General features: G+C 41.3%; 1 protein-coding gene across 10 annotated transcripts in view; it reads right to left on the bottom strand.

Annotated features, from left to right (window-relative positions):
- Nucleotides 1–8,367: 8,367 nt before the first annotated feature.
- The window catches only part of ppp1r12a (protein phosphatase 1, regulatory subunit 12A), a 57,028-nt gene continuing 37,665 nt past the window's right edge, over nucleotides 8,368–27,730 (bottom strand). For 4 of the 10 annotated variants that reach the window (XM_061714987.1, XM_061714988.1, XM_061714990.1 and 1 more), the window contains 18 exons: nucleotides 27,392–27,619; nucleotides 27,103–27,197; nucleotides 26,734–26,847; nucleotides 25,744–25,896; nucleotides 25,328–25,483; nucleotides 22,849–22,995; nucleotides 20,858–20,948; nucleotides 20,500–20,679; nucleotides 20,205–20,367; nucleotides 18,889–19,010; nucleotides 18,685–18,750; nucleotides 16,165–16,181; nucleotides 15,953–16,070; nucleotides 15,618–15,722; nucleotides 15,489–15,536; nucleotides 14,045–14,095; nucleotides 12,061–12,307; nucleotides 8,368–10,207 (listed from right to left, as the gene is read on the bottom strand). In XM_061714987.1, the coding sequence (XP_061570971.1) occupies nucleotides 12,170–12,307; nucleotides 14,045–14,095; nucleotides 15,489–15,536; nucleotides 15,618–15,722; nucleotides 15,953–16,070; nucleotides 16,165–16,181; nucleotides 18,685–18,750; nucleotides 18,889–19,010; nucleotides 20,205–20,367; nucleotides 20,500–20,679; nucleotides 20,858–20,948; nucleotides 22,849–22,995; nucleotides 25,328–25,483; nucleotides 25,744–25,896; nucleotides 26,734–26,847; nucleotides 27,103–27,197; nucleotides 27,392–27,619 (1,992 nt within the window). In that variant the 3' untranslated portion in view covers nucleotides 8,368–10,207; nucleotides 12,061–12,169. Of the gene's footprint in view, nucleotides 10,208–12,060; nucleotides 12,308–14,044; nucleotides 14,096–15,248; nucleotides 15,283–15,488; nucleotides 15,537–15,617; nucleotides 15,723–15,952; nucleotides 16,071–16,164; nucleotides 16,182–18,684; nucleotides 18,751–18,888; nucleotides 19,011–20,204; nucleotides 20,368–20,499; nucleotides 20,680–20,857; nucleotides 20,949–22,848; nucleotides 22,996–25,327; nucleotides 25,484–25,743; nucleotides 25,897–26,733; nucleotides 26,848–27,102; nucleotides 27,198–27,391; nucleotides 27,620–27,730 lie in introns of those variants that run through there. The other 6 variants (XM_061714989.1, XM_061714995.1, XM_061714991.1 and 3 more) reach the window with 5 other exon arrangements.

The following is a 27,730-nucleotide window of genomic DNA, read 5'->3' as shown; positions in this document are numbered from 1 at the left end:
CTTCTACAGGAGTATTTTTAAACTCTAGTATCTATACTTCTACCTGAGTAATGAATGTGAATACTGAAGACACCTCTGTCTGGGTCCGACTACCTAATAATTATCCAAGACACCCCAACAGATCTACAACTGAAGTGCTGAAAAGGAGGAGGATTATTTTTTTACAATGATCCTTTATTAATCCAGACATCAACTTGACTGAAATGCTGTGGTAGGAAGAGAGTTTGCCTGCCTTCAAACATAATTATTACAATAGTCCTCAGAAGTGTTCCTGAGACCATGCATATTGTTATTATTATCATTATCATACAGGGCATTGCCACCTGAGGCCCAGAGGATCGCTGGCAATATTGTTTTTTTATCCTCGTCCCTTTTGTACAGAGATTTCTTGGGATTCTCCGAATTTTTCAGTTATTTGATTTACGGTATAGAGGAAATCCACAGTCCTTCTTTTTCAAACCCCAGATGTTTGGAAATATGTTGCTGGCGCTAACATTAAAATATGAACTTTCCATACTTTCATATCAGCTGCACGTGTCAGTGTTTGTCACAGTCCCCAAATTTCTTTTATATGGGTTTTAAAGTCAGTTAAATGTAAATATATTATAACTTTGTTTCTGGTAAACAAGTAATAGAGTCAGCATTAGCATTTCAAGCCCCCCAGGAGCTCTCGCTAGTGTAATGATCCCAGCTTAGTGGAGTTAAAGCATTCTGCAAGTCACTGCTGTGTGCTGAAGCAAAACTCCATTGTAATAACTCTGTATGGCATTCCAGCGATATTCAGTCCCTGTGCATCCTGCCCCAGCCCAGTTTTTTCCCCTCAGTCAATGATTTAAATCTGCTATAGGCGCTTACTGTCAAAAATCTAATTTCATGCTACGATAATAGGCCTATAATGTTGGTGTGCTGGAGGGGTACGAACCTCACGTTGTTAGATTAGGGAGCGTGGAGCTGCTTCCCAAGGGTGCACTGACTTTCAGGGAAGTCTATCATCAATACCCACGTGTAGATTTATCGTTGACCTGCTCATAATGTTTTTGACCTAAAAAAAAAGACCCAAAGACATCTCACTGCTTAGTGAGCGTCCAAACATTCAGGTATTATCTTTGCATGTGCCAGACCTGTTAAAGAAGATGAGGAAAGCTGGGTGGAGCGAGGGAGTGAGGGAATGAGGGAATGAGGCGCCTTCCCTATAAATAAATCTTGATCTATGGACTCAGGTCAAGCTGCTGCATATTTAGCATATTTCTGTCTGCTGTTGAGGAGAAAAATGGACCAGGGTGAACAAAGGTTGCCACTTTCAGGCCAACACAAACGCTTCTGACTAAATTCCTGCAAAGCGCTCCAAGAATAACAATGTTTAGATTCCCCCTTAAGTGTTTTACTCAGTATTTAGACATACTCAGTGCCCGGGAACAAATCTGAAAGCGTCATTGAGTTCGTTTTTTTAATGAGCAGCCCCATCATGTGTTTTGTAAAGCATGACCTGTCTGGGGTAAAGAGAAAAAATGAAGAGCTCTCCAGACTGTGAAATAAGCACTACAAGTAACTAGAAATTTATATCAAACGTAACAATGCCTAATGGCGGCTACTGCGTTCACATATTTCCATTTATTTAGCAGTAATGTTTCAGTCAGAAGCTATTAGGCGGGTAATTCTGCAGCGAGGAGCACGCAGCGAGTTCTCTCCCACATGAATCCAATGAAGAAAAGAAAACAACAAAAAAAGCAAACTCATAGATGTTTTTATGCAATCAAATAATTTGATAAATAAGTCCAGTTTTATTTCTGCAGAGAACTGAAGACTGATACAAATACAGCACATTGGGATAAAAAGGTATTATGTAAAGAATGCAATTCCCTGTAATTTGGACACATTACGCGAGCAGGTCAAGTGCCTTTCACAAGAGCATTTTGGAGTGATTAAAGTATTCACCTCGCACCTCCTGTTTCCCATCAGATGATCCTGGATTTGAACTAGTGAACCGCCTGTTACAGTGCTGCTGTGGTTTAATCCCCCTGCTGTGAGTCAGCAGAGCTCTGTGTCCAGCTACGCGGTCAGCAGCAGGAAGGAAGTGAAACAGTGGGACAACAGTGTGTTTTAAGGGACACACTTCCCATGAAATCCTGGCAAAGGAGTGTATGCTGCTGAGTTCATGTACAGTGATGTGCAAAAGTTTGGATACGTCACAATTGATCAAAATTCCTTTGACTTTATATACTGTATCTTAGCAGATGATAATTATAACCAAAAAACTCAAATCCAACAACAGCTCTTTTTCTTCCAGACCTCAAACTAACCTCTGGAGTTCCAGTTACTTCTGTTTTTTGATGTGAGTTTTCAGCCGGCCCAGCAGCTTTGAGGAGTCCACATACCTGCTGATTGGTGGGAAATAGTTTGAGGACTATTTAAAAAGCTTTAAAATTGACTTCATCAGCCACGCCCAACAACAACAAGATATATCCCAAAACGAAACATTCTGAGACCTTCCTCTAATTTCTCAGAAACCTCATCTCATCTCTTGGGATGCTTGAACCCAAAACTTTTGTTTTGGAACAAAAATAAAACATAGTCAAACAGCTCAAATTTGAATCAGTTTCAGTGAGTAAAACATGCACTGAACACTAGGAAGTAAGGGAACGCTCTCAAACCTTCAACTCCCATTCCATCAGCACGGTTTTGGATTTTAAATATCTGTCTTAAATGGTTTCGTCTCGATAGAAAGGATATCAACATTGATTTCGTGACTGTAGAAGTGAACTAAAGATGTTAGGCAAATGTAATTGATTAGAAGGTTAAATATGTGCTTCTTGGACATTCTGGAGGCAAAAATGTTGGGAAAAATAATCAACTTTCATTTCATTTCATTTCAATTTTATTTATTCCGTATCATGGAAATGGTAGTTAACATACATGTTCCATTCCATGATCGAAAAGGGGCAAGAAGAAGAAAGCCTTATATTACAAGCCCCTTTCTCAAAAAAAATAAAACAATACATATGAAGATGGTCTGTCCGTCTGTTCAACAGTCACTGCTTATATAATACCAAAAAAATAATGAAAAAAACCAAAGAAAACAAAACAAAAAATAGAAAGACAACATACACACTAACTCACCAACAACACCAAAAAAAACAAAACAACAAAAGATATTTCACCCGTTAAATTCATATTGTCTGATTATGTTGTCTTTATACAATTTCTTGAACTGATGAATATTTTTACAATCCTTTAAATCAATTGTTAAGGAGTTCCATAATTTTACACCACATACTGAAATACACATTTGTTTTAAAGTAGTTCGTGCAAACGGATGTTTAAAATCAAATTTCCTCCTATGGTCCTTATTTTCTGAACTAAACACAAAAAAACGTATATTTTCAGGCAATATTCTGCCTTTTGCCTTGAACATAACTAATAAAGTCTGTAACTCAACAATATCTTAAAGTTTAATTAATCCTGCATTGATAAAGAGTCCATTGATGTGTTCTCTTGCCTCCTTTTTATGTATGATCCGCACTGCTCTCTTAATATTTGCTGTGTATGTATTCCCCCAAACTTCAACACAATAACTAAAATAAGGCAAAATAAGTGAGCAATACAAAATTCGCATTGTCTTTTAATCTAAAACATGTTTCACTTTGTCAAAACAAAAATATTCTTTGATACCTTAGTTTTAACATAATTTACCTGAGATTTCCATGTGAGGTTTTCATCTATAATTACACCCAAAAATCTAAACTGATACACTCTTCAATAGCAGATCCATCAATACAAAAAGACACCTTTTCATACCGTTTCTGTTTAGAAAATACCATGAACATAGTTTTTTTTAATTAAGTGATAACTTATTCTTATCAAACCATTTTTTCAATTTAACCATTTCCAACTTAAAGGGGACCTATTATAAAAAACACGTTTTCTTTTGCTTTAACATATATAAAGTGGTCTCCCCTCAGCCTGCCAACTCAGAGAAGGAGGAAAGCAACCAAATTGTGCAGTGTCTGTACAGCCGCCCGGATGATCCATCCAGTGTGATGTGACTTCTACCAGCCGTTCAGATTCTGCTCCCGTCATGACGTCACGACAGGAGCGATGCATGAAACCACGCCCACAACTAACTCCGCCAGCCGGAGCTTCCGCCAACTTTTCGTAGCGGTGTATCGCGTCATTCATGTCATCGCGTCAGGCAGCCAATCAGCACAGTGCCTTATTATCATAGCCTCCCCGCCCACTCACAATCCCGCATAGAGAAGGAGGTTAGAAACGGGGAAGATAAAGACATGGCTCAGAGGCTGAATGTCTAATTTATTTAGCAAAAACAATCAAAAGCTTGTTTTTAAGACATTCAAGGCCTGTTTAAAATAGGTAGTAGATGCCATAATAGGTCCCCTTTAAGTATGAGAAATGAAGTACAAAACTCAAGTAAATGCACTAGTTACATTCAGTCACTTCCTATATGCATGTTTGAGACTTTCTCCTTTTAATCGTTGCTTCAAAGAAGTATTATTCCAAACTTAAATAGATCCTGTTTTTGTTTTTTTGTTTATCCACATCAGAAGTTTGTCTAGGATTCCATCTGTGGCTTTTCTCAATGTCCCATGCAAGATGCCATCTGCTGATGATGACAATGATGATGATGATGACAGTGGTGTTGGGTCGTGTCATCTCCCGCTCTCTGTTGCTGAGTCATAGACCACACAACAATCCTCATGTTTATTGTTTTTCCCTTCCCAGATAATCAAGTTGTTACATTTTTTTGTATTTTTAAAGCAACTTTATGTAGCAATCTTTCTTCTGACCACACGGGGGCAGTATATCACATGGAAGTCTATATTTACGCCCCTACAGAGCAAAGTGCACCTCTAGTGGCATCTCAAGACGTGCCGGACCATCCTCACTCATTAGCATCTCTAGTATAAAATGGCTGAAAATTTAAACAGAAAAATTCACTTTTTTCACATTAAAAGCCCTACTCACTACCTGAAAAATAAGTTAATTGTACTTTTAATAACCACTCTGAATCAATACTTTTCATAGGACAATTAACCTGCTGTCATGTGGAAAATAATCAACATGCATGGAAATATTCTGCTGACCATTTTAATAATTTCCCCTCTATCAATTTAGTTGGGTTGTTTGGCATCCAAGCTTACTAGGAGAGTTTTCAGAATTGTTTTTTTCCTTTTTTGTGCTCAAATTGAAAGCCATCTTTGCTTTTAATTGATTTCTCTAAACAGGGCTCTTACACTGGAAGATAATTGCTCTCCATTTGAGCAATTAATTAGTCCATGGGAAGTCAAAAACGCTTCATAAAACTCAATCTTGGACGGTTTAACTTGTTCTTATAATATCTAGACTAGAGCAAAGAATAAAGCAGTCAGGGATTCCTAACTTCCATCCTATAAGTAATCAATGAATCAGCTTGCTCTTTATAACCTCCCCATCTCCCACTGACGGTGCAGGATATTGAGTTTCCCGTCTGTGTGACGTCATGGGCCTAATATCCTGTTTTCTACAAGCAGCAAGTGAGCAAATGCCCTGGAAAGGCAGCATTAACTCAAAACATGTATGTTTTGCCTGTCATATTTTTTTTCCCGTATTTCTCTCCCTCAGATCATGTCCTGTCAAGGTCCTCTCGAGGACAGCTTCCTTGACAAGGTTAAGGATACAAACCAGACCGCCTCACCACAAGCTGAGGCAATGGAAAATGCAGAGGCCTGACATTTCTGCACGGTTCTGGGTAACATCCTCCAATCCCCTCCATCACCGAGCCGAGCGGGTCACCGCTGACAGGTCACCGCTGGCGGCCCCGGTGTTCTGCCAATCCTTGCTACCTTGCCGAAAAATGCTACCTAACGGTTTTCTACCTTTGTAGAGCTACAATTTTACTGTGTTTTACTCCCTTGCCCACGTCCTTTTCGCCCAAGTGGTCCTTGTCTCTTGCCAGGCCGTCATTGTAAATAAGAATGTTCTTAATGACCTGCCTGGTTAAATAAAGGCAAATGATTGAATGAATATCAAATAAAGCGATAGAATTGTTTATTTTTTCTTCTCTTTATCGTATAATGTTCACAAAGTGTAATGCAATTCATGTCATGGGTAGTGTATTTTGTACGGAAGAGTATTAGGGCCAAACTAAGACAAAAAAAATTGGAAATTACAAGAATAAAGTCATAATATAATGAGAATAAAGTCGTAAAATTACGAGAATAAAGTCATAATGTTGCGAGAATAAAGTCGTAATAGAATAGTTGTAATATTACGAGAATAAAGTCGTAATTTATGAGAATAAAGTTGTAATATTACAAGAATAAAGTGTTAATTTATGAGAACTCCAACAGGAAGAGCATCTTGTCCCCGTGTTAAAATGAGGAATATTGAGCATCTTGTGAAGTTATATTTATATATTTATAATATATTTAATATTACGACTTTATTCTCAAAATATTAAGACTGTATTCTCGCAACATTGACTTCATTCTGGTATTGTTATGACTTTATTTTCGTAATATCCATTTTTTTTTTTTTTGTCTTAGTTTGGGCCTAATACTCAGTCGTAATTTTGAAGGATCAAATACTCAACATCCCATATTATCAATTTTACATCGTGCAAGAAATGATGGGGGTGGCAATCAAACTTTAAACATCGACTGTGCGCATGCGCTGAACCACAAAGTAGCATTTCTCGGCAGGGAGCAAGAATCGACAGAACACCGGGACCGCGTGGACGCGCGTTATTGGCTTCAGATAAGCCGTCACGCGCGGCTACATGAAAGCACCGCGAGAAGCTTTGATGTTCTACTTCACGCCGACAGACGCTGTGTGTTTCAGTTTCACGCTGTATTTACGTGTCATGGTATTTTAGGAGCTGATGAGCAGCAACAGCAGCTGGAACTCCAAACACCTTTGGTTCGATACAAAACTGCAGCTGAAAGACAGCGCGGCGCCACCTGCTGGACGGATGGAGAACAGCAACAGCATGTGATTCAGGCGGAACGCTGTTTCAATCAATCAATCACATTTTATTTGTATAGCACCTTTCATCCAGGTACATGAAATACAAAGTGCTTAACATTTTGACTGAAAAATAAGCATAATAAAAACAAAAATAAAAACTGGGAGACCAATGCACACTGACATACAATATAGTTAATTCAAATGAAATGATAAAAGTTCAAGATTTAAGGCTAAGAAATAATCAGTCCACAACAATAAAATATTAAAAACATTACAAGAAATAGATAAATAAAACAAATACGTCTAAAAAATGTTAAACGGAATAAAACGATAAAATTTGATGCAACACAAAAGCCAGACCAAAGAGATGAGTTTTTAGTTTTAAAATGTCCACATTTCCAGCTCCTCTCAGATCCTACGGCTGTTCCACAGTTTTACTGTAGTACAGACTGTTCCACAGTTTTGGAGCATCGTGGCTAAAAGCAGCATCACCAAATGTTTTAGTTCTACTCTGTGGAACAGCTAGACAGAGCCAGAGGATCTGAGTTCCTTCCTGGTTCATAGAATAAAAACATCTCTGAAATATACTCTGGTGCAAGCCCATGTAGTGCTTTATAAACTAATAAAATAACTTTAAAATCAACACGAAAACTAACAGGTAGCCAGTGTACGGATTTTAAAATGGGCCTAATGTGTGCTCTCCTTCTGGTCTGGGTCAGAACTCGCGCTGCAGGGTTTTGAACCAGTTGTTTCAAACAGTATTGTTTAAAGTATTGTTTAAGTATTGTTCTAAACCTTTTTGTTCACATACAGACATATCAGGCATTTTAGCCTTTTAATAATTGAGCTGCAACTTTATAATAAAAAAAAAAACTACCTCCAAATGCTGCCTTTAGATTTGCATAGTTTTTTTTTTTTAAACAACGTCTTCCCTGTCTATCATCTCAGTCCCAACTGTTGAAAACAAACTGAGGAATATATACACGTTAATAATGGCACTTATTACAGAAATTCACAATTTAAATGTTTTTCTATCGTCTAAGTTAGATATGACAGAAAACCCACTGCCCTGAAATAGGAGGTGCAAGATATGAAATATTATCAAGTTGGATTTTTTTTTCCATGCCTTTCTTTGGATAAAATACATGTTCACTTGTTTCTATTAAAGAAAACATACAAAAAAAAACCATCTATGACCCCTAGAGAATTATTTTGATGATTTCAGTGCTGCAGGCTACCAAAACATTTAATCACATTGGAGGTAAACAGAACACTAACAAAGCTTTTTTCATTTGGATGAAAAGTCCTTCAAGAGGAGCGTTATAACACTTGTGCCACTTGTCAAAGATTCAAAAACCTTTTAGGCACTAGGTACGAGAGAAAAAAAAAGGGACAGACACGGGCAGCTTCACAATGTACAAGTTTATTTTTAATGAACTCTTCAGTGGTTGGTAGTCACAGCACAGCTTGCATGTTTTAAGCCACACACCTATTTTACAAGATGACGGGAAAAAAAATAAAAAAAAATAAAGAAAAAAAACAAAGAAGTCTAAACCAGAGTAGATGGCCACTGGTCCACCTGCAGTGACTAAACTTCTCTCACTAAAACATCCTTAAAAGGCCACTGAAATGCATAAAATGTTGTCAGATGAATGGAATATTTTTTGACGGTGGCGTTTTGCTTTAACCTGACATCAAGACTCCTCACATGGCATCGACAGTGCATGTAGACATCGTAGAAAGGACTGGGTTAGCAATACCTAAGATTTTTAATATATATATCTAGATAGATATATATATAGAAAAATCATATTTTTTAGTGACAACACCTTGGCTATAATACTACAGCTTTAAAAAAAAAAAGAAAAAAGAAAAAGGGAAACAAAATTAACAGCACTCTTCCAAGATACTGAATACAATGAAAGTGAAATGTAGTGAAGCGATTATTCTTTCAATCTCAATTATGTGAACACTTATTTTAAATTGAAGAAAAAAAAAATGCACTGAACACTGCCGGCCATCGCGCGCACGAGAGGCCCTAATGTACTGTATCCAATGTCTTTAGCCTATAAAATAAAAAAAACAATTAAAACACACCTTTTTGTCTTCTGGAATTTGTATACTTTTAATAGTAACAGACGGGAACCATAAACGCATGCCGTGTGCTGGTCTCAAACAAATACATACAGGTATATACAGCATCACTCAGTACCTGCTAAAACAAAAAAGTGAGGAATACGGAGTATAAACCGACTACAAACTTAAAAAAAAAAAGGGGGGGGGGGGAGGGGGAAGAGAGTGAGCAATGGAAGCGGTGGAAGAGTGGAAAAAAAAAATCCTAGTTGTGATGGACTCATTAAAGCATAATTTTTTTTTTTAAAAAGAAAAAAAGAAATGCATATTGCACATACAGTGAAAGCTTAAATTCCACCAGGTCCGCCTCATTTCGCTAAAGCGAGAATTTTTATATTTTTTTTCCCTCTTGGAGGAAGAAGCACAGAGGTACAAACATGTGGAGGGGGGGGCAGGTGTATGTGTGCGTGCATCGGTGAACTTCTGGGGGGTAAAACGGGGCTGATATCAAGCAGAAGTGGCACTTGAGGGAGTGAAGGAGGGAACTGCACAGCACACAACACATACACAAGAGGAGAAAAAAAAAACATCAAATAAGAGATCGTGGCACAAATAAAATCGGGTGTTGGATAATATTTGTTCTTTAGTGAAAGCCGAGAGAGAAAAGAGAACGATGCAAGTGTTTTTTTTGTTTTTTTTTCTTCCTTTTTTCTCTTTATGTACAACTAAGGCTTATTGGTTAAATAGTTTTCAGGCTTCCCCGCCCACGATGCTCTCACATGCTGAACACACAACCCTTTCTCATTTCTGCTCTGTAAACTCAGTGGATCTATCGGGACAGCAGCCACACGAGGAGGTGGAGGAGAAAAGCTGGCTGGATGGATGGATGGATGCTGCGGTGGTGGTGGTGGTGGTGGAGGAGCAAATAACCGAGACAGGAGAGTCGGGGGGGAAAGAAAAAGAAGAAGGAGAGAAGGAGTCTCGTCTGATGTCTGTTGCAATTAATATCTAAATGTGCAATTCCATTTGTCGCTGCCGTGGAAGGGAGGGGCTAGCAGGTGCAGAAGACGGGGCGGGGGGGTCTGTTCTACTTGGAAAGCTTGCTAATGACTCGAATGAGGGCTCCGTTCTCGTCCTTTAGTCTCTGGTTGTCTGCTTTCAAGTCTGGGAGCATCTGAAAGGGAAACACAGGAACAGAGGGAGGCGAGGGGGGGGGCAGAGAAACAAGGCTTAGACGAGTCTCGACACAAACCTGTTAAACCAGTCAGACCTGTGTCACAAACTGTTAATAGCAGTTGTGTGTAAGCATTCTTGCGAGTCACACAGCATATCTTGTTTTGTTTTTGTTTTATTTTGGTGGTAAAACATTAAAAAAAAGTCACATGTTTGACCCAAATCAAGGCAGAGGAGAGTAAGAGCAGGCAAACCACAGGCCAGAGATCCTGAGAAAGCCATGCAGAATCTGAGCGGCTGCTCGCCGGCAGCCAAGAAAATACACACAGCAGAAAAACAAACAAACACTCTCACTTGATCTGGTTCAAGCTGTGATCATGAACTGATCTAACACGGAGACGATGCTCCACTTCAGACGTGCTGAACAAGAACATGCTTGTCCTGACATTCCTGCTGGCTACTTCTAAGTTTGAGAATATGATTTAAATAATCCCAGATATTAAAATGACTGGATCCAACTCATGACATCAACTGGACTTAAGACATCGTCTCTCTGAAAATCCCCTTTTTTGCCGTCTGACCTCAAGATTTCCTCAGGAACAGACCAGCGACGACTTCAGCAAGGACATTTCTGTCCCTCACAAGGCCTCATACCACAACAACGGGAGCGTTTTATCTTAGCTCGTCGTCTACTCTGGTGGATTTATGACGATCGGAGCCAGGAAATATAAAATAAGAATTCTGTGCATGAATATATTCAAAAATGATCAAACTTTGACCTGAATTCAGGATAATTGCAACCAAGTTAAAGATGGTGTTGCACTTTTGAACGATTTTAATATAAAACAGCTTTATTCAAATAAAAAGGATAAAACGAAGGCGTACTGGTTTATTTCTATGAAGATGGTTTCAGAAACAGGTTTCAGAGAATAACTTTCTTAACAAAAAGAAATAATTCTCCAAATGAGCTGCAGACTCAAGATGGCAACGCTTGTAAATCATACAAAAGCTCAACTCCGGACACGCTGAGCCAACTCCGCCGGTTCAGAAATCTCAGGCAACAAAACTGAACCAAATGCTGCATCCTTGACAGTCACTTTGAACAAAAACTGTCTTCTAAATTCATGTGATGGTTCTGAAATTCATGGATCCCAGGAAGACTAGCTGGCGTTTTACGTCCGCTAATGGGGATCCAAAATAAAAAACAAAAAACAAACGAAATGTGCCGACTGACAGCAAAACGGAGGAAAGTGAAACCCAAGTGAAGCCCGGCTCAGGCTTCCTCTCCGGTGAATTTTAAAATGGTCAAACAGAAAACAGTCTTCATAAATTGAACCATCTCCAATGAATTAATTTAGTTACATGGCATTAATGATGGTTAAAAAAAAACAGGGGGGGGGGTCTCTAGACCAGAACAAATTGATGCTACTGGAAGCTACTTCATGCAGAAAAAAAGAAAAAAAAAAAGCCAGAACAAGCCAAACTGAACACCTGAGCTTCCTCTGAGAACGCATCAACAGAGAAACCACAAAGAGGACACTTTCCTTCACAGTTATCAGTGCGATTGCTCTGCCCCCCCTTCGTCACTTACCTGAGGCCCCGCCCCCAATCACGCCCTAATCATCATCATTTTCATTGATCGGATCAAGTTTTCACACGATGACAGGTGTGGAAAGCACCTGACATGCGTGTACTGTGAAAGGAGAGTGTCCCGTTGTAAAAACCAAGTGAACAGAAGGACGAGAAAATCAAATAAATAATAAACACCCTCCTCAATCTGAAAATCAAACGTTCTGGGGGAGGCAGAAGGGGGAGATTATAAAAGCAGTCATGGTTGGGCGGCTGGACACCTGCCTGTCTATGGTTGCGGGGCAGAGCGCGAATGGAGCAAGAGAAGAAGTGGGGGGGGGGGTGAAGAGGAGGAAAGAGGAGGAAAAGATGGTGGTGGACAGACGGACGTGGCTTAGAGGTCGACGGCGGGCAGCTGGCTGCAGGCCGACTGCGAGAGCTTCGCCACCACACGGGCCAGCGCCCGGTTCTCAGCCTGCAGCCGCTCCTTGACCTGCCGCAGGGCCTGAACCTGCTTTACCTGGGGGAGGTTCTGTGGGAGGGGACGACAAGCACAACACGGGATCACAAAGGAGACAAAGAGGGGAGGGACACACAAAAGGATGGAAGGAGAGAGTGGGAGTGGCAGGAGGAGGGAGAAGCAGGAAATGTGATTCAAGAGACAAAAATCGGGGCAGGAAGGATTAATGGAAGACGGGACAAAATAAAGAGAGAAATGGAGAAGGGGGGCCAAGAGGAGGAAGAGGGGAAACAGAAAAGGAAGACTGTTAGAAAATGGGACAGATTTTTTGAAAACCGATGGAATGATAAAGAGATCTCTTGTTCAGCGCGACGCTCGTAGATCGAACGGGAAAAGTGGCACAGATAAGATCGGCCGGCTGCCTAAGACCTAAAAATAAACGCATCTCGTTATCAGTGACGGAAAAACACATGCTTACGAGGGCTTTAATGGATTCCCCCCTCCCCATTCTCCTCCTTGAAATCAATTTCCCTGAAGAGGAACGTTTAACCGGCCGCGTTTTGAATGTTGACCAAAGATTACAAGGGCTGACCTGAACAGAAGCGATGTAAAACGAACGCCGCTAAGCTTTGTTATCGGCCCGTCTGAAAGCCCGCCTTATCTTTCTTCCCTTCAATTAAACACATCCTGACTCCCATTTCATTTTTTTTCTTTAAAAATGGAAAAAAAACTACCATTTAATCCTAATGTGTAACTTATACACAGACCGTAAGATGGATAAAGTCTCGGCCGATGTTTCAGGTGAATCAGTGCAGTAAAACACACCCTGCAGGGAGAAACTTACTACAGAAATGGATCAATTAAAATTTTAAGAAGACGCGTCTGCACAAGTTTAAACACCCTGACAGACACGTGAAAACAGGACGGTGTGAGGGAAGTATTATTTTCTTCTGTTGTATACAGGACTGTCTCAGAAAATTTGAATAGTGTGATAAAGTTCTTTATTTTCTGTAATGCAAAAATGTCCATACATTCTGGATTCATTACAAATCAACTGAAATATTGCAAGTCTTTTATTATTTTAATATTGCTGATCATGGCTTACAGCTTAAGAAAACTCAAATATCCTATCTCAAAAAATTAGAATATTCTGAGAATCTTAATCTTAAACTGTAAATCATAATCAGCAATATTAAAATAAAGACTTGCAATATTTCAGTTGATTTGTAATGAATCCAGAATGTATGACATTTTTGCTTTTTTAAATTGCATTACAGAAAATAAAGAACTTTATCACAATATTCTAATTTTCTGAGACAGTCCTGTATACTCTTCACATTTAACGATTCAGCCGCTTTGTGCATACTTGAACGTGTTAAATGTACTTCACTGACTGACAATGTTAACCCACAGAAGAACTCCAGCCACAAGACCTCGCAACATGCTGAACAAAGTCGAGCTACTTCCTGCAGAAGGCGCCGCCTCTGAGACGGCTTCTCTCTCCTGCAGGCACAGAGATCCTTAAAATGCCTGAGAAAGCAGATGAAAGATGAACGCCGAGGCAATTTAATCTCATCTTTAAATAAAACTGCCCAGACTAAGCGATTGCTGTGTTTACCACCTGTCTGGTGGAACGACTGCTCGTTTCTTGCTGCATCTTTGGATTAACGTCAAGATGACAAACAGAAAATTATCTCAGGTTAATATTTAAGTTGATTCACACTTTCTACAAATCCAGAGTGATACTTTTAATTTCACCCCCCCCCCCCCCCAAAAAAAAAAAAAAGACTACGAGGCGTGTGGTGGTACCTTAAGTTCCTCCTCCATCTCAGAAATCTTCCTTTCGAGAGCTCTTCTTTCCTGTTGGGTAGAGAAAAGCGGGTTCATTCTTCAGTTAAAGACATCAGAGAACAACTGAACACACATTAGTGCACGGATTTCACACAATATAAAGAAACAAGTGTTGAAAACAGTGAGAGTGATGGCACGCACACACACACACGTCTTGTGAGGCAAGCAAAGCCACATGAGATCTACGTAGTCGGTGGTTTACACGTGGTTTATGCGTCAGCCTTTCCAAACACACGTTTAGAGGCGAGTCCAATAGATCAGTGATTCCCAACCTGTGGGCGGCGGAGGTATTGAATGTGGGCAGCCAAATCATTTCCAAAAAAAGTATTTTTTTTTGGGGGGGGGGGGGGGGGGTATAATTATATAAAAATATACAGAATAATATTTAAAATGTTAAAACTCAGTTATGTTTAAATGATATTAAAAATGTTTAAATATTATTTTCATTATTTTGTTTGGTTTTCCTTCAAGTATTAGACATGTGACAAGCAAATGAGCGATAGGAACTTTTGTTGTTATCGGTCGGACCACTTTGCAGCGGGACTGCATTGCACTTGACTTATTTACGTTTGATGCTGATACCTGAAACTGGAGTATAAAGATGGATAGCTCGCTAGCAACAGGGGGAATTAAAAAGTTTGGAGGTGGGCCACGAACATTTTTGAGACATAAAAGTGGGTCCTGAGTTGGAAAAGGTTGGGAACCACTGGAATAGATGATGGGGGCACTGATGCTTCTGAGGACCGATCTCAAAGGCTACTGAGATTAAAACGTGGACTTTTGAGACGTCTAACGTCCGAAACTTGGTAGGGATGTTGTCATGGCTACACGGCTGTAGCGTTACTACCGGATGGGTGAAAAAGCAGGAAAACACACATGCAAGCGTTGTTCCAGCAGAAATTTGTCTACCTACAATCATTCAATTTCCTGAACAAAATGAGATAAACACGCTTCCACACACTAAAAAAAAAAAAGTTCTTTAAATGAATAAGCAGTCTGGAGAGGTGGTAACCACACACTGCCTCTGAGGTTCAGAAACAGGTGAAAGGAGGAAGAAATAGGTGGTGTTTCTGGACGGCTTTGACCCAGTTACTACGGCACAGGTGACATGACAGCCAGCAGCAGAGAGGAAACCGATACCAAACTCAGGGTAAGATCATACCAGCACCCAGATGATATTGGGGCCTGCTTGTTACCTTCAGACATAAACCCATGTGGGAGTGTTACTGTGCTGTTTAAAGCAGGTCAAACGTAATCAAGATGACTGATGTAAGTCCCTCTCATTTCTATTAGTCTGAGACACACTTATGAGAAACACAAGTTATCTTATCTGACAAGTTTGTTAAGTTATTTAACAACAAAAAGTGTGAGTGCTGTATCACTAATCTGGTTCTGTCATTACCCTTTTCTCCATCTCAAGTTGTGATCGGTCAGCGTAGCGTTCCTGCCTCTGGAAAACAGAATAACACGATGAGAATGGGCTCAGAAAAGAGGCGTCTTGATTGGATGGAGCGCCGTGAGGTCAACGTACCTGCGTGGCTTTCTCTAGCTGTAGCTTCAGGTCCGCCAGCTCCAGATCCGTGTCGCGTAACTGGGCCTTCAACTTTTCATTTTCAGCCAAGATCTGCTCGTAGAGCTGAGGAGGGGAGCATCAGATGGTCAACAGATGCAAACAGTCAACTATCAGTTAACGTCGATGGTAAAAATGGAGGTATACGAGTGTAATTTAGAGCTACGTTCACATCTGTGAACTCAGCCGTAACTTTAAGACACAGTAAAGTGTGTTTATTAGAGAATCCACCTAAATCCAGTCGCAGATATTTTTTATTGATGCCATGGAGAAAGAAAAAGGCGTTTAACACGTACCTTCTTGTAGTCAGTGGCGTCGTCTCTGTCCAGACGGCTCGAGTATGGCCTTCGACTCTCGCCGTAGCTGCGGCTTAAAAGAGCATCGTTGCGTTCTAAAGATGAAGAGCTCTCATTCCTGCATCAATGAAGACGAGCAACCCGGTTAAAACAATGCCTATTTCTTTTAGTACACATGCACAGAATGAGTGACTGGGGGTGGCGAGTCTTACCTTGACAACCTGTCGCTCTGTAAGAAACCAAAAACAAAAACGCATGTTAATGTTTGTAGATATTTGCAACTGAAAACAAAATTCTGAGTAATGAACACAAAAAATTCCCAATTGAATAGAAGGATGAACATTGCTGGTATTCACGCCAGACTCTGGCCTCTGCTCTGTGTCTAACCAAAGATACTCTATACAGAAGATAGCGCATTACCGTTACTGCCATTGGTATGAAATGGTATACACTTCCTGTCTCCTAAGTGGCCGTGGCCACCCCTCTCCCCACATCGTTTTGGAAGTGTTGTGAACATACAACACTAAATACAGTACAACTTTAATATTTGCGACTTATTTTGCCGCTGTTTTTTTTTTATCTGCTACCTTAATGTCTGATATCAACCCAGTACAAGATCATCGGATCAGTCTAATATTCTTTTTTCCCTTCCAAAAAGACCTTAATAATAACAATAACAGTATTATTAAGCAAAGAAACAAGTTTTATTTTAATTTTAAATTTCAGTTTATCCGATGGGAAAACGACTTTGGCAGTTCTGCAGTGACAGACGACTCTGAGCAGAGCTATGAGAGCCAAATCTCGCGAGAGTGTGTTGCTCAGACAGACAGGTCTCAAACAAAGTTCATTTTCTCCTAATTTGTCGGTCTGAAAATTGCCATTTTGGTGTCAGAATGTTCAGAAGGTTTGTGGCTTTTGAAAAATGGGTCCCATATTTACTTAGGTTACTTATGGGGCGAAGGAATTGGTAATAATCTGTGCTCACGTTCACCTTTCCCATAGGACTCAATAGACTCAGGACCTGTTGTTAGTCTCCTAAAGGGGTGGGGCAGTGGGGAAACCCATGTGACACAGATACAGGAAACACAACCGTAGTGGGGTGTCTTGTTTATAAAACGTCTCTGGTCTAACCTTGTCCTCCATGCAGCCTTCTACAAACTCTTCTACGCGCAAAAACAAAAGTGACGATGCCTCCAGCCGACGGGTGGCTGGTTCCCCGAGGCTCGGCGGGCCCCGAGGCTGCTGGGCTCCTGCAGAGCAACATGTCAGGATGGGAGGGCAGGTTAGATGTGGCGCTATTTTAAGATTGCAGTTTCCTTCCTCCTCCCTGAATAGAGCGGAGGGCTGCAACGATGACGCTACAGTCAAGACGAGAAATCTTGACTCTTGTCAGCATCTGGTCAGATATGATGCCGTTATAATTAATTTCTGTGTTCAACACAGATTTAGGTTCAAGTAAATAAGAGTTGGGAAAGAAGAGACCGAAAGGAACTTCCTTCCACGCTTTTGCATCTTCATGCAGATAAAAGCTGCTCCCATCTTCATACTCACTGGTGTCTACTGGTTTGACCAAGGTCAATTTAAGACTTTAATACCATTTTCAAACAAAAGACCAAAAAGTGTCACTGAGAAATCTAGCTCTGGGGTGGAGTTTGCCAGATCTGGCCGACAGGTTCCAGACCAGGTGAGATGTAAAATCCACTGAAATGACGACAAACCAGGCCAAATCATAGATTCTCAATGTTAAACCCGTCAATTATTAAAGTTGAGGCTCCAAACAAAGACTTCAATTAAATTGAGTAGATTAAAGCAAATAAAATATCAGTGAGTTTATTGTGTATGTTTCTACTTTTCTCTGCCATAATGGCAACTTTTTTGTTAATAATTTCTTCTAAATATTTAGTAAAAACCAGGAAAAGCAGTCCAAATATATATATTTTTCAGCCCAATTCGGCTGAAACTTGCAACACAGATTTAGACCCTCCGCAGGAGATTCTCCTCGAAACAATGAAATACACTTTTTATGTTGACATTGCCTCTAAAATTAAGACCCATGGATTAAGACAAATTAAGACATTTAAAAAGGCCTTATTTTAGCAAAAATGCAATTTAAGACTTTTTAAGGACCCGCCCTGGTTATAAAGTCAAAGACACGCACCCAAACAGGAAAGGAACAGACTTCATCTCCTCCCATTCTCACTCCTAACTTGTGAAGTGCTCAAGTGTTTTTTTTCCTTCTTATAAAAGGATAATTTATTAGAACTTTCATCGTTTAAAGTGACAATCGTGTCTCCTGTGAGGATCGCATGTTTTGAAAACCTACTGATTGAAAGATCGTGTTTGACCTCGTGTTTGATTTGCGAGGTCATTTTAGCAACAGACAATCACCGGAAGATGGAAAGTGGGCAACCATAAAAATTCAAAGGCTGACCACAGTTGGGAGGAAAAGTACGTGGGAGGGGAGGAAATCCCAGCTGCAGGGGACGAGCAGCGGATATCAAAGACGAGAGGACTTCTGTGGCCTTGACAATACAAGGTGAGCAGCATGCATGCAGAAGATCAAAACTTAAACAGACTTTCTGAGGGAGAAGAAGGGCGATGGAAGCAGCTGAATATGGCTGACTGGCTGTCAAGTCTGTTTTATCTTTTTTCGGCCCTGTGTGTGTGTGTGTGTGTGTGTATGTGTGTGTGTGTGTGTGTGTGTGTGTGTGTGTGTGTGTGTGTCACATTACCTGTGGCTCTCCTTTGGTGCTGCCCTCCTCCGAGTCAGACTGCTGGTCTGGGTCATTTTCATCACCCTGGAATATCAAAAAAACGTACAGATAAAAGGGTTAGAAACATCTTTCTGCTTTTGTAATCCTGATGATCAGAGGGACAGGGAAATGTGCGAGTGTAATGAGACCCGCTGCTCTCCACGATCAGGCCCAGGCTCTTACATCTTGAGTCCAGAAGGAGACGCCGGTGGAGCGTCTCTTCTCGCGGGGCCGCCTGCGATCCCGTATGGAGCGGGGCTGAGATTTGTCTTCTCCCTCCTTCTCTTCCTCCTTTTTGTCCGCTTCTGTCCAGAAAAATATTAACCGGCATTAAACCAAAACATGATGGTCCCACCGCCGTGGACAATCAGTTTGGAAGCAAAGAAGTTGGACAAATGATGTTGCTTCATCCCACGTTAAATCTCCGCCATCATCCCACCAACAAAAAACGTAAACCTTATTTTACATGACATGAACAGTGACCTAATATAATAATAAAGAACTCGAGTTTAAAAAAAACATGGGATGCTTAAGGAGCAATAATGACAAGTTAATTTGGATAAGGTTCAGGGCCAACTACAAAAGTCTACAGTCAGAGAACAATGAGGGCAGTGTCTCCACCAGCTAAAATCAGCATTCAGATTATTTTTTCCCCCAGGGAAACTCCACAGATTCATTCGTAAATAGAAGAGCTGGTTAATTTAAAAGAAAACTCAAGCCCTTTCTTAGTCAGTGTGGTGGACTTTGCCAAGTGAAAGTGGACCTAGGGAGGAAGATTACAGCATTGGGTGGGATTCAGCAGCACCTACTCTTTTAGAACCTTTTTATCTAGATTACATTTTTAGCAAAAAGTATAAACCAACCAAGTCATCAAATCCATGCAGCCAACTAATGACTGTAGTCATAGGGTCCAGATTCAATTACTTCACAAGCAGGTCCGGTGATCTTATAAATTGTAGGAGTGCTGCGTAAATCGGCTTTATTGTACCTTTGTCCCCTCCTGTGAGCTGCACACGGGTCATTTGTGAGCCAGGTATTCACGGCTACTACTTTTACACTCACATGAAATGCACAAACCCACAACTGCATGGTTGCATGAGTTAAATTATGTCATTTCTGCCTCTCCTGAGCACCGGCTGCCTCGGTGTGATATTATTGTCAAGACTAACTGACCTATGGGAGAGCTGGATGACTTCCAGCAAACACCCATCCGTGTTGAGTGGAACGTCATTTATTTTTAAATAATGACCACATAAGTGTTCCCTGTCAGCAATAGTAGTATTTTTCATTTTTCAACCCGAGATCAGCGTCTGACAGTTCATTTCATCATCAGATGTGGAGCTGTCGTCTCACAGGAGGATCTGAATGATTGGTTTTTGTGTTTGAAGGAGGAAAGTGAGAGCTTTGAACCGCAAGGTGACCGAGGCCGTTTCTCTTTTCCCTTTTCGTCAGAGAGCAAACATTAAATACTTGCTAATTTTAATGTGGTGGATGCGGACCTTTTTCTGTATCTCTGGAGGACCGGCTGTAAGAGGAGGTGATCCCAGTCAGGCTGTTGGGCCTGTTGAGGAAGCTGGAAGATGACGATGTGCTCGAGTAGGCGGTTGTGGAGGCAGTGCCGAGCGTGGAAATGGAGGAGGAGGAAGATGAAGGCCTGTAACGCTGGAAGGCACAGAGGACGCGAGGGGGGGAAAGAAAAGGAAAGGTAAAAAGGAGAGAAGAGACAAATATTCAAGATTTAAATAGCTGTAAACCAATCTTGGGAGAAGTATCACAACATATAAAAACATGTACCTCTTCGAAGCTGCGGTACTTCGACCGATAATCGTCCTCTTTTGTCTCAGTCTCCTTTTTCTCCTCTTGCTTCTCCTTGTCCTGCTTCTCTTTCTCCTCCTTCTCCTCCTCCCGGGTCTTCGTTGTACGACTCCTGCTAATTGTTTTCTCAGCCTCTTGCAAGTCGGTCAGTGTGACGCCCTGAAAGACCAAAGTACATTTTTGCTTTTGCAACTACAGATAAAGTCAGCTTCATCCTCAGTTCCACGCTTGCACGGCATCTGTGTTTCATGCAGCTGGATTTTTGGTTTTGCAATAGATTTGAGTACCGCCGTTTAAAAAAGAAAGAAAATTTAAGGGGACAAACAAGTCATCTAACCTGGGTGGACCTCCTCGACTGTCGAGCCTGTCTGGATCGAGCTTTCCTCTGAGACTCTGACTCCTCGTCTCGCACAGGTGTCAGGTACGACCTGAGACACACACACAAACACGGGTTACAGTCGGGAACTTTCAATGCATACAAGGTTCATTCCCCTCATGGAGAAAGAGGTGGTCTGGACCGCCTTCAGGACTGTGATTGACATTCTGTAAACCCGCCTGGCGTTGATTGGAGGAGCTGCAATAGGAGGGGTGGAAACAAGCTGCTGGTGGTCCCAAAGGAGAAGATTTTCTTCTCAAATTACCCAAATTTATGCAATATCAGAATACATGCATCAACTGCAACTGTAATAAACGATTGAGTTGTAAAAATACTAATCTTTTTGAGGGAAGACCTCAGAATTCAGATGCATCATCTATCAATATCTTAGGATCAGCGGCTTGTGGCCAACAGAAGAGAACCTCCAACATTTTCTGCAGCATAAACTGACATAAGATGCAAAATATTATCTTAATATGAAGACAGAATCTGTATACAAGATAACCAGATTTTAAGTCCGGAAACTGTTCTGGTTTCGAGCTTTGGTACCAATTTCAGTTTATCTTTATTTGTTTTTTTGCTTGAGATGCTTTAATGAGTAAACTAACCTGTAAGTATCAGAGTGGCCGCCAAGTTAAAAACTGTTTGAATCCTCTAAAATAAAAAGCTTTGAATACTTCCTTTATCCAAGGTGCATTCTTCATGATCTGAAAGGAAAGATCTTTCCCACAGTTCCTTGCGACTGCAACCTTTGAAAGTGTTTTCATGTAGTCGTAGCTACACTTGCTACGTCAACATTAATCCATTTCTATTTTCAAAGCAGTTTTGATATAAAACGGATCCACATGATCATTTCAGGAGATGCTAATGCAGATAAAGGATGATAACCACCCTAAATATCAGTGTAAATTAACATCTTCCTGATACATGTGGTCACACAAGGGCTGAAAACTCTGAAAATAACCTTTGCTGCAGGCTGCGCTTGTAACGGCATTTTGCTAAATGCTTTGGCTGTTGACAGCTGACACCAGAGATAAAGTCAGCAGCTCTCGCTGTCCTGTCTCAGATTGTTGTTTAGGATCGTCGTCTGTTTATCTTTTGGTAATATGATACAGGGCTTACCAGAAAAGCAAATCATGGAGCAAATCTGCAAGGACATGTTCTTTTCAAATGTGTTTAATTTCATTAAACCACATTAGACTGCAACAGCTGCATTTAAAAACTGAAACTGGGTTGGTAACAGATCAAAAATATTCAATTTTGAAGGACTGATCTCACCGTAGCAGTGAGATTGTCCTATTGGCCTAATTTTAAAATAACTTTCCTGTTTTAGGGAATAAAAGTTAGTACTTCACTTTCACTAGGAAATTGAGGAGTTTTCAAGTGTATGTCATTAAATATATACAGGGGAAAGCTTTTTATGGAAAAGAAAAAGATACCTATGACGTTTTTGAAACAATCTCAACGGCATCAGTTAGGAAAAAGAGAAAAGGTGAAGCTTTTCTCTGGAGCTTCTGCTGCCACGCAGAGGTATGAACTCATTCAGAGCAGAACAGAGTCTTGGCCTTGAGCAAAACGCGCCGCTTCTGTCCACCTTCCTTATATGGAGAAGTTGCTGGAACAGCTCTGAAGCAGCCCTGCCCTACTCCCACTGTGACAGGTGGCTTATTTCAGCACTGCTACAGGAAGACACACTCGACCCCACTCAAACACACGCGCGCGCACACACACAGGCTCCCTCTCCCTCTCCCTCTGCATCTGTGCAGAGGAAAAGATCACACACATTCCTGATCTCAAACAGAGAAAACGCATCTGGATTGTTGTTCTGGACCTGCTTACAGTTTAGCCGTCTCGAGCGGGAAATTGTTCAGCTGAATACAAGTGAACGGAACCCAAAACGGTGGTGAGAAGAAGCTACGTGATGGTGAGAAGTGTTGGGGGGTATATGGTACCTGCGTCGCTCGGGGCCGGTCCCGGTGCCAGCGGTGGAGGAAGGTACGCCGGTGGATGTGGTGGTCGTAGAGCCAGTGTTTATAGTGGGGATGACTGCAGCAGACTCCTTCTCCTTGTCCCTCTCCGCACTCTCCTCTGACCAGTACCTGCTCAGAGAGACACGTTTTAGTCCAACGTCACATCTGAACTGCTTCGTGACACCGTCACATTGACTTAAGTGTAATTTTTATCGCACAATTTACATATGTATGATGAATAGTTTTCTCCCGATCGATCGGGCCCGATCACGGCATTTTCAAAACATCGGTATCGGCCAAAAAAGTATTGGGACATACCTAGTTATTAATGTTTTTAAAATATATTAAATCGTTTTATATATTGTTGCATTTAACGTCACTTCCGGCCAGACGAAGTAAGCAAAACTAACATGGTTTACATGTTTGAATTAAGGTTAAGCCAAAAAGTATTTTAATTTTCTTGTGTTTGTGAGTTTGACTGGATGTCATTCAACTACCTCTTTTGAAGTTACATTTATTTATTTTTGTTATTGCACTATTCTGCACTTTTTGTTTTAGTTTACAATTTCATGTTTTTACATTTTCTGGCACCAGTGCTGATAAGTTTTGTTGAAATACATGTCCATGTTTTTCTCCAATGGACAATAAAAGAAACTTGGGTTAATTTGAGTTTTAGTCCTTTTTTTTTTTTTTTTTTTTTTTTTTTTAATTCATTTCCAAAATGTATCTGATCGGGAAAAAGTATCGGAAATGTATCGGGAGCCAAAAAAAGTGATCGGATCGGGAAAAATCGGGATCGGCAGACACTCAAACTCAAGTGATCGGGATCGGATCAGGAGTTAAAAAATCCTGATCGGGACAACCCTAATGATGAATACGTATATGTCTGTGCGATGAGGTCTCTTTATGGTCCACTGAGTATATTGGTAAGAAAGGCGTCTCGGCCGCCCGTGAATCCTCAGACCAGACACCCAGGCTTATTTAGGTGTGCGGCAGGTGTTTGGGACGGCCCCCCCTCAGAGAGAGAGCCAGGAAGGGCGGTTGTGCGGTCGGAAGACGTGGCGCCAGGTTTAAGCAGCAGCTACTGATCTGGTTTCCTGAGGTTATCCCAAAACCGTAAAAACACAGCATCACTCAGACCAGACTGTAATGGGGAAGCAGAGTTCCAGCCATTGAAAGGCCGCACTCCTGCGTCTCCGGGCAGAGGAGCGAGACTTCCCAGCGTTTGTCTCTGTGGATTGTATATTCTTTGGATCCATCTGATTCCTGGATTTTATCTTAGTTTAGTCTTTTAGTGTAATTTAGCGTTCTGGACATGAACAAAGGGGAACTTCAAAGGATTTGTGATTGTGGGGGTGATCTTCTCCGTCTCAAATATACAGTAACTGCCTTATTCAGTTATTTCCTGACACTTCAGATCTCATTAATTATTATCGGTTAGCCTCGGCCCTTTAAAAAAACGATTACAGGGCTGATTGTTACAGCTTTTATGAACGTGGACTTTATGGCTTTCTGCAGGCAAAACAACAAAAAAAATCTTGAGCTTGTTTTTTTGGCATCCGTTTCAACCCCACTATCAAAGAAAAACACATCACAAAGGGCTACCCAGAACTATTTTTAGTTAACATTCAATTGCAAGTATGCTATCACCAAATCAAAAAAAAAAAAAAAAGGTCCGTTTTCATTTACCCGTTGCCCTGGAAACTGTTTAAACTGGAAATGCAGACTGAAACTCAAATGCAAGACATTTTTTCATGTAATCTGAAAAAAAGGAATGTTTCACAGAAACACCTCCATTTTGCTTCCACAGGTCATATGATGCATTCGCTGGACTGCAGCAACTGGCTCCTTTTGACATGAAATTGCAGGAACATACAAGTCATCCCATAACTGCTTCTCCATGGGAACGGGAACAATAAACTCCCAGAAAAAAACACTCAAATGTGGCCATCTCCACCTATAAGGTCCTCGCTTTGTGACCATTTGTAAAAATAACGACAGCTAGAGAGGTTCTGGAAATGGAAATCAATATCCCTGGAAAAGACTTAATATAAGAGGGAAAAGAAGGAAAAAAAAAAAACAAAAAAAAAAAACAAGACTTTGCCACAAAAAACATGAGTTATGGAAATTTCTATCAGCTTCTCAAAATATCACTTAACTGTTGCACCAAAACTGTTATTGTAAATGCTGTGTTGATTTCTGGAATGCGCCACTTGATCTGGAAGTGCCTAATTCCAACAAAATACACTTTTTTTTTTTTTTTTAATTTGCAGACTAAGGCAGATGCAGGATAATGTTTTGAAAAGCACAAATCCTTCTTTCCACATCTTTCAGATTTACAGAAATAGGCAGCAAGTACTGGAAATGAACGTCATCTTCAGTTTCCTGCATGCGTTAATGTCGCTAAACTATAATTTACAGCAGAGTGGGATTTCTTTTGCGTCAGGTGAGAGGCCTGTACCTGCTGGTGAGACCAGTTCGAGTGGAGGAGGAGCCCAGGCTGGAGAGCAGGCCGCGGTGGCCTGTGGGCGAGGTAACAGTTGAAGAGGTGGTGGTGCTTGTGGAAGAGGTGGTGGTTGAGGAGCTCAAGTCCTCATGTCTTCTGCCAAAAGAGCCGCTGAAGCAAACGAATACATAAAAAAAAGGAAGTTACCAGCCAGATGCAAGATGGGCTGTACAAGTGAACCTAAATCGCACAACTCACCAACTTTATCAAAAAAAAACTGATTTCTCTGTACCCAACTTTAATCAAAGTTCATAGAGCAGATTAAAGAAAAACCAAAACACGGCAGGCACTGCAGCATGGCACTGATGCACAAACAAAAACAAAAAAACCAAGTGGGTGACGACGGCGGTGCCTCTGTGAGGCTGGTGTACCTGCGGTAAATGCTGTAAGACTGGTAGTGGGAGGTGGGTGGCTGCCAGGGTTTAGTATTATAGGTGTTAGGGTCCAAGCTTGAGGTTGACGAAGACTTGGCTGGCACGTCCCGCGTGCTGCCACTCCGCCCTAGCGCTAGCGTATGGGACGTGCTAGCGTGGTGGCAGGCGCGTGGGTGAAAGAGGCATGTTAGCGGTGGAAGTGCACAAAACACACAAACACATATATATACACACACACAGTGTCCAGGAAACAAGCTTCAAAACACACACACACGGTGCATTCAGGGCACATGGGGAGTAATTACACAACTGATTTTAACTAATACTATTAATGGGATCAATAACATATTTTCAATTCAATTTAAAGGAAAAGTTAGTTTTGGTATTGATCTACTCCATCTGCGCTGAAATTCAAGTCGTTCTAAAATGAAATGTGGAAGAAAAAGATTGATTTTTCAATATTTCTAAACTGCATTAAAGTCAGGAACCTGGAAAAAATACAAAAAACGAGTTCTCGAGCGGCTTTTACACCCTGAAAACTAGGCTGTTCTCCCACACGAAATGAATGCAGCCTCAGTCCACAACTTGGTTCTGTGCCATAAATAACCCTGAGAGTATGATTTATCTGATTTATCAGACAGGATCTGGGCTCGTTAAAATATCTGAGTGATGCATTTCAACCTCAGAGACACAGCAACCTGACAGGACGAGTACAATCATGCAACAGACTGCAGCAGTTACACAGAAGCGCTGAGCTGATTTGCATGGCGTTCACGGTAGCAGTTGCAAATCCAAGCATTTGCATACGTATCTGATGGCACTGGAGCTAAATGCCCCACTGATCACTGACAGAAGCACTATTGATTACATCTAATCTAAGTGGTAGTTTATCTCCAAAGCTATGCAACTTTATGATGGATCAAGGCATCATATCTGATGGAGCGGGGTCTGATGATGGGGGGATAGGAAGTGGGGGGTGGGGCTGACCTGCGCTGGTAGCTGGAGGTTCGGTTGGTGGAGGCGCTTCCTTCGCTGTTCTTCAGGTCGTCGTCCCAGCGTCGTCGGGTGTAAGACCCGCTACGTATCAGAGCAGTAGAGTCCCTGGAGATCCACAAGCCACAATAGTACCCCACATCCTTCTGGTAGCAGACACCTTTCCCCTTATATCTACTTCTTCTAACCATATTTATCACTTATTACCACTTATGACCATAAAACATGTCAGTTATGGCATGAAGCCGCGAACACCGTCAAGAGCATCAGGGCTTTGTGTGTGCAAAACACTGCTGTACGCTACAGAAGCCGCTCATGCCAATGCGTGATTGTGCAGAGCCAGCGCTTGCTGCAGGGGTTCACCTGTTTTCCTTCTCGTCTATGTCTGAAGTACTGGCCAGTCTCCTACTTGGGATGGTTGGTGCTACATAAGCGAGCCGGGTGCCTTTGTCCTTTTCCTGCACAAAACAACAAAACAGGGCTCATGGTTTTGACAACTTACTAAAAGCAACAAGAAAATTATAGTTAATTGACCTTCAGCAGAAACTGAGTGTACCCCTTAAAAAAGTACTAGAAGATCCTGGTAGCCCAGTCAAAACAGAGATGGACTGCATGCGAGAAGGCCAAAACAATGCACGACATCACTGCTGACCTTCTCTTTTTCTTTATTGTCCAAGGATGAGGAGAGACGAGGGCTTGATGCTGAGCGCATCACCCCTGTGGTGTCTTTCTCCTTCTGAGCCTCCTTGGTGGCCGTGATCTCTGCCAGGGCCCCGTAGCTGCCGGTCTTCCTCAAACCCAGACGCCACGACGCTGGAGACTCATCCTTCCTCTCCTCCTCCACTACTTTACTGGAGATCTTTCCAGCAGGCTGGGCGACCTGTGCAGGGGGATAGGGAAATCATACATTCACTTAGGAATTTGCCAATATTAAGAGAGATTTTTTTAGTCATCTTGGTAAGTAGCGCATACCTCAGTCAGGTTATTAATA

Source organism: Cololabis saira, chromosome 23 (genome assembly GCF_033807715.1).
Source record: "Cololabis saira isolate AMF1-May2022 chromosome 23, fColSai1.1, whole genome shotgun sequence".
In the NCBI taxonomy this organism is placed as follows: Eukaryota; Metazoa; Chordata; class Actinopteri; order Beloniformes; family Belonidae; genus Cololabis; species Cololabis saira.
Note: the sequence above shows the minus strand (reverse complement) of the source record. Positions and strands in the feature narration are given on the sequence as shown.